The sequence below is a fragment of the Cylas formicarius genome, unplaced genomic scaffold (assembly GCF_029955315.1).
Source record: "Cylas formicarius isolate icCylForm1 unplaced genomic scaffold, icCylForm1.1 PGA_scaffold_1__22_contigs__length_36826433, whole genome shotgun sequence".
Classification (NCBI taxonomy): domain Eukaryota; kingdom Metazoa; phylum Arthropoda; class Insecta; order Coleoptera; family Brentidae; genus Cylas; species Cylas formicarius.
Genome location: NW_026844264.1, coordinates 19,021,562 through 19,034,068, shown reverse-complemented (window position 1 = coordinate 19,034,068; position 12,507 = coordinate 19,021,562). Strand labels below are relative to the sequence as shown.

The 12,507-nt window shown below is 33.0% G+C and overlaps 1 protein-coding gene across 1 annotated transcript in view; it reads left to right on the top strand.

Moving 5' to 3' along the window:
* LOC132697377 (cyclic nucleotide-gated channel rod photoreceptor subunit alpha) overlaps nucleotides 1–12,507 on the top strand; it is a 210,123-nt gene that overhangs the window by 160,480 nt on the left and 37,136 nt on the right. Inside the window, exon 13 of the mRNA XM_060662836.1 lies at nucleotides 9,478–9,771. Within this exon, the coding sequence (XP_060518819.1) occupies nucleotides 9,478–9,771 (294 nt within the window). The remainder of the gene's footprint in view (nucleotides 1–9,477; nucleotides 9,772–12,507) is intronic.

Sequence of the window (12,507 nt, the reverse complement as noted above, 5' to 3'; positions counted from 1 at the left end):
CTTCAGTATCTTACTTTTTGTGTTGAAATATAGTTTTTCATTGGTTTTAGGACTACGAGATAATGCGGATATTTTGCTAAGTGACCTGAGAAAGTTCGCTATTCTCTATTCATTTGCCAAATCCTCAAGGAGTGTGACAATAGGGGATTTTGTCTCTAGTTGATTAAAAAGTCACTCAGCAATTGATAACATGGACGACTGCAAAGGATTTCTCCAATTCGTCGGCAAAACATTGCAGAACAGTAAAATAAAGTTTTGGGAGGATTTCTAAAATAATTGGTGTAACTTCAATTGACTCAAGCTAAGATTTGCTAGGAGTAAACCGTTAGGCAGGTATATCGACGCAAGAAAGTGGAAACACCCTCTAACTTTTAAACGGCTTGAGATATCGATTTAAAATTTGGAAGTGTTAGTATAGGCTGAATGTCCAATTTTTTGACAATATGTAGTCAATGGTTGCACTTCCGGTTTGAGCGGAAACGACAGTAACTTTTTAGGATGGTTTTTCTCTTTTTTTTTTTTTAATTTTGACTTAATTTTTGAAAACTGTGTCTAGGGGGCTACTATTTACTGGGTCAGTTGGTCATGGGAAAAATTGTAAATGAAACTTTTCTTTACTTCTCTAATGGCAAATAGCATTTAATGTAATGAACTATTATTTTTTTCGGATAACCTAGTTTTTTCAAATAGCACCCTAATGACAACAAAAAGTTTTTTAAAACGGTACTTGTCTTGCAACATTTTGATATCAGATTTTTCAAAATTCGTTAAAAAAATAAGCTCATAGGAAAGAAAAAACCCGAGAAATAAATACATTTTTATAAAAACAAAATATTACTTAGGTGGCTTTGCTTCTGTTCATCAAGTCGTTTTGTAAATTTTCATCTGATTATCGATTTTGTCGTGTAATCGATTTGGATTACCATGGAAAACAATAATCAAGTTACAAATGAAGAAAAAGTTGATGTTTCTGATATACGGGGAATGCAGAAAAAACTCTCGGCAGGCTCGTGTATTGTATGCAGCCCACTATCCGGGACGTCGGCTTCCTGCACATTCTTTCTTTAGAAAGCTGGAATCGAAAATGAGAAATCCACAAAATATTCGACATGATAATTTTATTGTATGTGAAGAATTGGAAATCAATGTTCTGGGATACGTCAATTTAAATCCAGCTGTGTCGCTAAGAGAAGTGGCATTAAAATTAGACATCTCAAGAGAATCTGTGAGGAGAATTTGAAAAAAACACGGCAATTATTCTTTTAAGTATAATAATAACATTAATAATATTATAATAATATAATAATAATAAGCTTCATCGACATCTTTATGAAGCTGACTTTGTAAGATGACTTCGATATTGTAATTAACTGGTAGGTAAACATGACTAGAATGATAATTTCGTTAACTTAATTTTGTTCACTGATGAGTTTCGATTTTCAAATAATGGTATGTTTAACCGACACAACAACAGATAATGGTCTTTAAATAATCAAAGAATTATTCGTCCCGGACAGTTTCAAGAACGGTTCGGAATCAATGTTTGGGCAGGAGTAATAGGAATGCGAATTATTGGACCTGCTTTTTTTCATGGTGCCTTAACTGGTGCACGATATTTACAATTCCCAAGAAAATGTAAATGTAAAACTTGTCATACAGTAACACACGTTGATATACCACTTTCACATTGTTGAGGTTTTATTTGCTAACAGATTTTCAAAATATTGTGCTGAATTATTCCAAAAAGTGACAGATTTGAAAAGAGAAAAAAATGTTTCTATTCTCTTGTTCTTCTGAGTTTCCGGTAAAAAGTGCTGGTGACGTACTTATATATACAATACTGTAGCCCTGTATTCCAAAAGCATATCAACTTCGTTGAATCTCAGAAGAATTTGAATTTGATTTTTTTTTTTTTAAATACTAATCTGTTTTTTTCTTTCCACTGCATGTGCTTCATTTTTATTCTTATATTTTAGATCGACAAATGACACGACGGCCTTAAGAAAAATATTTATGTTATTATACAAAAGCAGGTCAATCCGCTAAGCTATTTTGGCTAAAATATTAGAACTTTTTATTTGGACGCTTTGTTTTCAATGTACCGGCTAACAATGTTTACCTTTTATAATGCATATTTCTTTATATCTTACTTTAAATACAATACAAATTTTTGCAATAAAAAAAATGGAAAGTGTGTTAACCTTTGACCCCCATTCCGTATGGACTTAAAGTTAAATTTTTGTAGTTAGCATTTTTTGTCTCTTACTAAATCTTGATTTGAAGCTTCCTTTATGAGAAATTTGTACTTCCAATTGCTAAAATTTTTGTTAAAATGAGTTTTACATTCAATTTCCTGTATCTTATTATTGGTTAATATTATCTTTTATGTGATTTATAACATCACCTATTCTGAAGAGCATGAGACCATATATTTTGATTAATAATATATTTATTAAAAATATTGCCACTGACGATTTATTTTATATAATCTGCTACAGTAGGTATGTTTTAACGAACTTTAAACGAAATGTGACAACAATATTAAAACTTAAAAAATTTTATCTCAACCTACCATTTCTATATATAATGCCGCTTAGATGCTTCGAAAATTAAAAGCAAACTTCTCGAACCGATAGAGAAGCCAAAGCATTAAAGATTTTCGATTAAGATCTTTTAAAGCACTTTTCAAACCGATGGAAATTGAAGTGAGTACGTACTTCGAAGGAGGGTTTTACTTTTTATAGGGATTTTGTTTTTTTTTTTATAGCAATGTGAATATTTGGCCAACATAAAATAGCATTTTAAAGGGTTTACTAAGCCGATTTGATGCGGGCAAATTGATGTGTCGCCTGTGGTAAATTTAGTAAAACAAGAACCCCAGGGATATTACGCTCTGATAGGTAATTTCGCTCATATTCCGCCAGTTTTATATGAAGCGCCGGAAAATAAATTTGCAAATATACCGCCAAACGTTTTAAACATATTTGTGACGATTTGCATATCTTTGTAGATGAATAGTTATAAATACTAATTGAAGTTTCATTGAAGTACAGTACATTAATTTAAATTAATGTATTAAACCATAGCCTCTAGATGAAATGGACTTTTTTATAAATATGTTTGTTAATATATTTTTTCTACTCTCCTCTGTAAAATACTTAATTACCCACCGATCTAGCGTGCGGGAAGCGTCACTTTACCACTTCAGTTTCGTTTCCCACGAATCCGAGCCATTTCGGACATTTCGGGGATTTTACCGCACGGATTTGGGAGTGATCGGATGTTTTCGGAGATATTTCCCACTCTTTGAATTTTGACGTTTGTCAATTCTGACGGTCATGTCAGTGAATGTATTTGTGTCGTTTTGCGAAAATGTCCCCAAAAATTAACGGTCGTAGAAAAAGTATAGGATGCAACACGTTCGGTAAGCTTTTTAACTCACTCGTTTATTAAAAACTCCCTGCGCTGCGCTCCGCTCGTGTCAAATAAACTCGTAAGTCAAATGCCGTTTACCGCACTCGTTGCATCATATACTATTTTCTACTCCCGAATAGAAAATACCTAATTACACACCGATCTAGCGTGCGGCAAGCGTCACTTTACCACGTCAGTTTCGTTTCCCACGAATCCGAGCCACTTCGAACATTTCCGGGATTTTACCGCACGGGTTTGGAAGCAATCGGATGTTTTCGGAGATATTTCCCACGCTTTGAACTTTGACGTTTGTCAATTCTGACTGTTTTGCGAAAATGTACCCAAAAACTAACGGTCGTAGAAGAAGTATAGCACGTTCGGTAAAGTTTTTAAGGTACTCGTTTATTAAACGCTCGCTCAGCTCGCATCAAATAATCTTGTGAGTAAAATGCCGCTTACCGCATTTGTTGCATAATATACTATTATGACAACGTCAATATATCTAAGCTGGCTATGTTAATTGTCAATATGATACTAATTTGTTGCAGATAATGTGTTTCAATTCTAAATGGTCTGAGTTCAGAGTGGTCGTAATTGGAATGTTTTAAAAGGAAGATATTGAGCATTTTTCAATTTCCGGTCATTCTAAAAATTGCCCATAACTTTTTCATTAATAAAAATTTTTAATTTTTATATGAACATTTCCAGGTCACTAATTTTAGCCAAATTCAGTGTCATGCTTATATTCTCTCTATAATCCTGGGTTTTCCCACAATCGAATGTACAAACAATTCAGCCCTTTTCAACTATGCATAGTTATAGGTATTTATCTCTCTTAAAAAGCAATATATAAGCAGGTACAGAGTAGAATGGGAACCGGTTTTAGTTAAGCTCTGAAGAAGTCACCAGGATGATTGACACAACAACAGCAAATTCGACTTATCGACAACCCACAAAGGAGAAATCCAGAAGTTGTGAAAATAGAATTACAGTAGCCTGCGGAAGTTTCTTTGAAAAAACTGAAAAGTTTGTAAAAACTAAACTTAAAAACTATATTTTTAGTGGCCTTTTAGCGTTTTCGTATAAAAGTAAAAAATTAATTTGAATTATTTTTGAACCTTATATTGAACATATGTTAGATACGTAACGTATTAAATTACGTAAGACATAAATATACATACTTCGAAAGATTTTATACCTAAAAATACCTACTTTAATTTTAATGTAGTCTAAATAGCAGGGAGCGAATGTGGCAAAATCTAATATGGTGGATTTACGTTATTTGTAGAGGTCAGACATGTCAGACTTCCGTTGCTACCAGTAATCTCTAACGGTATCGACTATGCGACTTCAATTGATTGAATGTGCTAGTAATTGGCTAGAAGTAGTCGATACCGATTGTGCTATTGCTAGAAAGTTTAAGTTTACCCTTACCATCCTCGCACCGGCAAAGTTCCAGGTATCTATGTCATCGGATTTAGCTTCCCTAGCACTATTCTTGCACTGACTTGGATGGCATGCACTTTCGCCTGCTATACGATTCATTCTTACCTTAATTTCTTGCATTCCAAGTTAATCATTTTTTTTTGAGGTCATTCATATGTGCTTCAATGCTATCCAGATACATTCCAGAACGGATGACAATAGATACCAGTTCCAATTTTATACTGATATACAAAGTAATGTTGGCTCGTTCAAGTCTCTAGGCGAACAATAAAGATAGGGTTTTCTATTTTAATTATCTCTAAACCGATCTTTATTATTATCCGGGGGGCTTTCAAAGTTACTCGAAACTTAAATTTTGTTCGTTATAATCCTCGTTTGCTTGAAGGAGACGCTAGTTGGCTCAGTTTAAATAAGACTTAAATTACAGTATACCCAAACCCATTAAGAATTTGGAATTAGCTTTTGTTTCCATTGCTTAAAAGCTTTGCCCCAAAATAAAACAATTTTATAAAAGACGTATAATAGATCAAATTGCACGGAAGTATCAAAAGTACAAGAACGAAAGACGTTTTTAACAAATTGCGAATCGGGTTTTAGGTTCGATTTGTTTCAAACATCACACCGAGTGTTTTGTTTAACGACGCGGTAAACCGAACCATCAACACAAAATATTATCGCAATTAATAACGCCTTCGTGATTTATGGTGGCGTTATGACCAATTATTTTTTTAATTGCCTTGTCGAAATTTATCAGAAATTGCCGAAATAATTTGTCGAAATGATAAATATCGTTGTTACATTTCCCATATCGGTTTAAGCAAAAAAACGATGTGCATTGAATGTAAAAACATTACAGAATCATCATTAATTATGAAATATTAGTTGTGTATAATACGAATGCATTCTGGAACAAGCGCTACCCAAATATTTAAATTTGTTACCATTAATTTTTGGCGCAATGCGTTAAAAGTTGGGTAGGGCCATTCAGGAGTTTCATTTTATTTGTTCGTTTCAATGTTATGGTCGAAAATATATCTGTCTGTTTTTCATACAGGTGTACCGTATTGTTAGTTCACAAAATAATTTATAAACTAAACTACAGTACTAATAACCATGAACGCACATCCAATAACTTGTATAACGTCTACTTATTTTTTGCGCTACCATTTACTCCACCCTGTCTTTTGTCGAACCGTGTTTTACTATTAGACCAGCCGCACATTGAAAGCAATGCAGCACAACCCCCATTGAACTGCATTTGATTTTTTTTTTGATTTGATACCGATCTCAATCGTGAATTAAAATATTTTTTGAAATTTTCTCGAATCAAAAATGCTTCGTTTGCGCTTCTTGTTACATTCGAAAAATCGATAAAATCGAATTTTTCCAAAGTATACGCGCTTGGCAACGACACATATCTCGGCAACGGTAGGTAGTAGGTTGGTACAGAAATGATCAGCGTCAAAAAAAAAACTTTTTTTTTCTGTTCTCCGTTCTCCGTTTCTCTGTAGACTTGGCATTAATTGACTATATCTTTCGAACGGTTTGCTACACGGCTTTCAAATTTGACTCCTTTTAAGCAGTGCACAAGCTACACAAAGCAGTAAAAAATGGGTCCACTCAAACCACGGCGTCCATATGTTTTTTTAGATTTTCATGTGTTTTTTGGACTTTGCTATGAAACACGATAAGTCCCTGAAATTTGAAGCTGTCCACTTGACATATATATATATATATATATATATATATATATATATATATATATATATATATATATATATATATATATATATATATATATATATATATATATATATATATAGAGTGTAACTCCTTAACGAAGCCTATTGAAACGGGGGGGCCGGGGGGTCGAGAAGTATTTTTTAAAAATTAAAAACCGCATTTGCAGGGTATCGAGAAAAAAACCATTTTTCCAAGACGGTATATGCAATTGAAAAAATTCTTTATCCAAACAACGCGCAAGATCCGGATCAAAAACCTTTATTCTTGATGATTTTTTAAAAATCTACAGGGTGCGTCGGTAATTTTCAAAAAACCTGAAAATTGGTCTCCCTTTGTGATGATAATTGACCATAACAAGAAGGCTGTGATTCTGTTGCCAGTTTTTTTACATAGCTCGTATGGACAGCTAAAACTTTTAAAGTACGCACATCTAAACAGTAGAAATTGAGCGTAATGAAATGTCACCAAATATTTTTTGAAAAATTTTGAAAAATTTTCTTTGAATATTCTGTCTTACAGAAAAACATGATTTTTCTCAAAAACTATTCAACCGATCGGCAAAATTTTAGAGCCAGAAAATGCGGGAGATCCGAGGCTATGACTTTTGTTTTAGGCTTTTCTTTTCAATTGTGGACAAAAATCTAAAAGACCGTGAAATTTATACTTTTGGAAATAAATTATTAACCGCAAATCAAAATTCGTAAAAAATATGGCCAATTGGTTCAAACAGTGTTATAGGTCGCATCACGAGTAACATTTTTTGTATTTGCGGTTTTCGTCTATCACACGCGCCGCTAGAGATATTTTAAAAAATCCATAAGAAAATCGCTGATTCTCACGCCCCATTTTGACGCGATGACGTCATTGACTATTACGACGGACTGCATAGTTTCGGAAAGAAATTATTTTCTTGAAAACCATTCACTCCATTGAAAAAATTCTTTATGTCGATCATTTTCTACATCATCGAAGAAGAACACACAAGCAGCCTTTACTACGTGATGCACTGTATCAACTTTATATTCAAATGGTCTTCGACATGCCGAATGCACATTCCACAGTTTGACTAGCTCTGGACAACTCAAAATTGTCAGAAATTTACCTAAAAATAGATAATATTTTTTAGAATTTACCTGTAAGTAAATATTTTGTTGTGGTAATTATTTAAAAAATTCATAAAATTACGCATTAGATTAGTTAGGAGTAACAGTAGCTTGAACTGGTAGTTGTAAAGAATTATTGCCTAGTCGTTTTCCTAAATTACTATGACCACATACATTTTCGTCACTCAATCTACCCATTGATCATCCATCAGTGCAGGTAAACTGATATCAATACGATTGAAAAATACTGTTTGTAATTAAAATAAGATGATCCGCCGTGTGACGGTTTTTTAATAATTATATGTTTACCATCAATGCACAGTTGCACAGTAGGTGTTGGCATAATATAATGGTTGTAACGTCCTGCAAAAAGCCTTACAAACTTCAGTTACAATATTAGAAACAGTTCTTTCGCCTAGTCGGTAGGAAAATTCGATAGCTCTGAATGTATCACCAGTTGATAGATATCTAAAATATAAATAAATGTACTTATTTCAATTGAATAGAAATGTAAAAGAACATAATATTGAAATAGTTTCTTGAAATCGTAAGCTTTTTATGCAAAATCTGAGTTTTATGCTAACAACACCATTGTGAGATCTAGATTAGTTTCGATATTTTCAGGAGGAAAACCAAAAGAAGCATGTCAATTTCATTGCTTTTTTGGTGAACAGAATACACAGATAATAGCCCAGAGGAAGTAGTCGACGTAAATAGTGAAGATAGCACTTTAGCCGAATCAGACAGAAACAACATGATAAGATCGAAGAGATTGTCCAGAGAACTCTATGGAATTACCTGATCAAGAAGCGATAACAAAGTTTTAAAAAAATCTAGCAAGAAACCAACCAACCAATTGCACAATACTTTGGAGAACCATAATATTCGAACAAAGAAAAAGTCAAAGAACGTAACAGACTGGCAAAATTCCGTCAAGAGAAACACACCAAACAAATAAAGAAACAAAATGATGGCTTGTATTCTTTTTTATGTCTATGCCTTGAATACTATCTTTAATTAAGTCATGGATTTCTTTAAACTAATTCCTGGTCACTCAAAAATACTGTTTTATTTGAACATCACTAAAATCTTTTAAAATATTGAATTCTCCACTTTTCAAATGACGCTTTCCCCGGCACATTTTTTTTTCGCCTTTTCAAAATCACACACAAAATAATCTTATTCTGAACCTAAACTGCATGTGTAGACACTATAATCAAATCCTAAAATTTACATCGTCTCTTTTTGCCTTCGCTATGAGGATAGACTCTAAACTCTAAATATTCCATATGCGCTCGTCGCACCGACACAACAAAGCAAATTTTTCTCTGTTGTAAGGCGTTCGTTCCAAAGTTTTTGTTTGCCAATGATTGGTAAATAAATGCACAGTTTTTACAATCGATTGCTGAACTAATAGCCGTTTCCTAATATATAGTGCAGTCCTATTAAATAAACAAATTTGTAATAGACTAAAATCAACGAGCTTACTTAGATTACAGATTTGTAATTGTCAATATATGTGTACCCTGCGATAACAAAAAAAAAAGTAGCTGCACCAAGGAGCAACTATCGTAACTGTGGAGTCTAATCAGAGAGACGAACGCTTTATAACTATTCACAATAGATCTTAGCTGTAACTTATGTTTTCCATTAATTGGTACAACAGTTTTCAACATTAAATATATTATTAATTAACTTAGTTTACTGTTGTATCGTCACCAATTAGTAACTAATTTATAAATATTTCAACTTGCTCTTCTTATCGTTTCAGCAAAATTAGACGGCGTGAAAACCTATATGCGCATGCGGAGGGTACCGACGCATCTTCAAATCAAGGTCATCAAGTGGTTCGATTACTTGTGGCTGACTCAAAAATGTTCGGACGAGGAGCGAGCTGTTTCCTGTTTACCCGATAAACTCAAAGCCGAGATAGCAATTAACGTTCACTTGGACACTCTGAAAAGAGTAGAGATATTCCAGAACACCGAAGCTGGATTCTTGTGCGAACTAGTACTACGACTTAGGCCCGTACTGTTTTCGCCCGGTGATTATATTTGTAGAAAGGGTAAGTGCTGACACGCAACAATATTATTTTATTAGGTCTAAGTTTTGGTTTTAACAAATAATTATATATATATATATATATATATATATATATATATATATATATATATATATATATATATATATATATATATATATATATATATATATATATGATGACACTATATTCCGGGATATCATCCGTTCGCTCGTTGAACTCCGACTGGAATCCTGCATCCGACTGGAATCCTGCAAATCCTGCATCCGACTGGAATCCTGCAGACGTTTCGCCAAAATCTCACTTGGCATCTTCAATGCTCGCGCTCCGAAAACACTTCGAACACTCGCGAGCGCGAGCATTGAAGATGCCAAGTGAGATTTTGGCGAAACGTCTGCAGGATTCCAGTCGGATGCAGGATTTGCAGGATTCCAGTCGGATGCAGGATTCCAGTCGGAGTTCAACGAGCGAACGGATGATATCCCGGAATATAGTGTCATCACATTTTTCCATCCGTGAATCAATACGTGAGAATATATATATATATATATATATATATATATATATATATATATATATATATATATATATATATATATATATATATATATATATATATATATATTCTCACGTATTGATTCACGGATGGAAAAATGTGATATATATATATATATATATATATATATATATATATATATATATATATATATATATATATATATATATATATATATATATATATATATATATATATATATATATATATATATATATATATATATATATATATATATATATATATTCTCACGTATTGATTCACGGATGGAAAAATGTGATGACACTATATTCCGGGATATCATCCGTTCGCTCGTTGAACTCCGACTGGAATCCTGCATCCGACTGGAATCCTGCAAATCTTGCATCCGACTGGAATCCTGCAGACGTTTCGCCAAAATCTCACTTGGCATCTTCAATGCTCGCGCTCCGAAAACACTTCGAGTGTTCTAAACGTCTGCAGGATTCCAGTCGGATGCAAGATTTGCAGGATTCCAGTCGGATGCAGGATTCCAGTCGGAGTTCAACGAGCGAACGGATGATATCCCGGAATATAGTGTCATCATATATATATATATATATATATATATATATATATATATATATATATATATATATATATATATATATATATATATATATATATATATATATATATATATATATATATATATATATATATATATATATATATATATATATATATATATATATATATATATATATATATAGATATATATATATATATTTTATTTTGTACATAAAATAGTATCGCGTGCCCTCCTGTCGTATACCTATTTATAAGGGCTTGGGAGAAAATGTTCTCTAACGTTGTGTTGAACTCATCAATGACCGGAGATATATTCAAATTGAATATTTTTAATACATTTTTCAAAGCTTATCTAAACACACGTCGGCAGAATGTCGTATCGAAGTATAAATCGCAAATTCTTATTCGAACAAAACATTCCTGGATCAAATTCGCATATTTGTGGGTATGGTCTGTTCATAGATATAAGAAAGTTCCCAATTGCTTTTGAATGGGATTATCCAAGGGTGGTCATTAACACACGATGCAACAAGATTATTACCTAAAGTTTCGGAATTTAAATTCAGGGAAAATTGTGGTCCGTAATAGAAAATAATTTTATACCTACCTGTATTTAATATTCTTTGGTTTGGTATTCCACTTAGGTTAAGTTTATTAGTAATCATTCTTATTTCGTGTGTAATACAGCGTGTGTTGAATCGTGTGCGAATTATGCAAAATATGTGCGAGTCTAGTGTATCTCAGAAGATGCTCCCGCCCAAATGTAGAAAACACTATTCTATTGAGACTAAGAAAGTTATAAACATATATGACTCTCATTGAACGTGGTGCCAGCAAGCAAGCATCTTTAGAAGACACGGCCATGAAAATTCCAGCATCAACTGTATGGAAAATTGTGAATAATCCCATTTCAGCGAGGAAACAAAGAAGCGATGCTGACATTTTCTCGAGTGTAGATGAAAGTGATCAAGATATAAAACGGCGCAAAATTTACCAGTTATACGAGGAACAAAGCGTGCGTAGATAGCTTAATTAGGAGGCTTGAAAAAGATGAAACCGGTGTTAAATGTGGAAGTGTATTCAACACATGGGTTTTAGATTTAAAAAAATTGACAAAAGGCAAGTTTTAATGGAATCTTTTAGAATTCGGAAATGGCGACTGGAATATCTAGAAAAAAATAGGATTTACAGAGAACAACAAAGGCCAATTATTTACTTGTATGAAACCTGTTTCGACACTTATGATACCCCGGAAATGGGTTGGGTTGACTCAACTGAAGTGTAAAACAAATGCGCCATCAAAAAGAGGTGAAAGTATAACTATTTTGCATGTTGGCTCTAAAGATGGTTGGATTCCAAATGGACTTTCTCTGTCTGCGAAAAATATTAAAGATTCTTCTTTGGATTACCACCGCTGATTTATTTGAAAGTTGGTTTAAAAACAAACTAGTTCCAAACATTCCTCCTAATAGCGTCATTGTAATGGGACAATGCAAGTTATCACAGTAGACAGTTGACTAAAAAAAATAATTTTAAGTAATTTAATTTTAGATTTAAACATATTAAACATTATTATTGTTTAGTATCTTTCCTAACAAAACCCCAAATTTCTAAGCAAAGTATGGACCTGTTCGGCCATATTTCATTCTTACAGC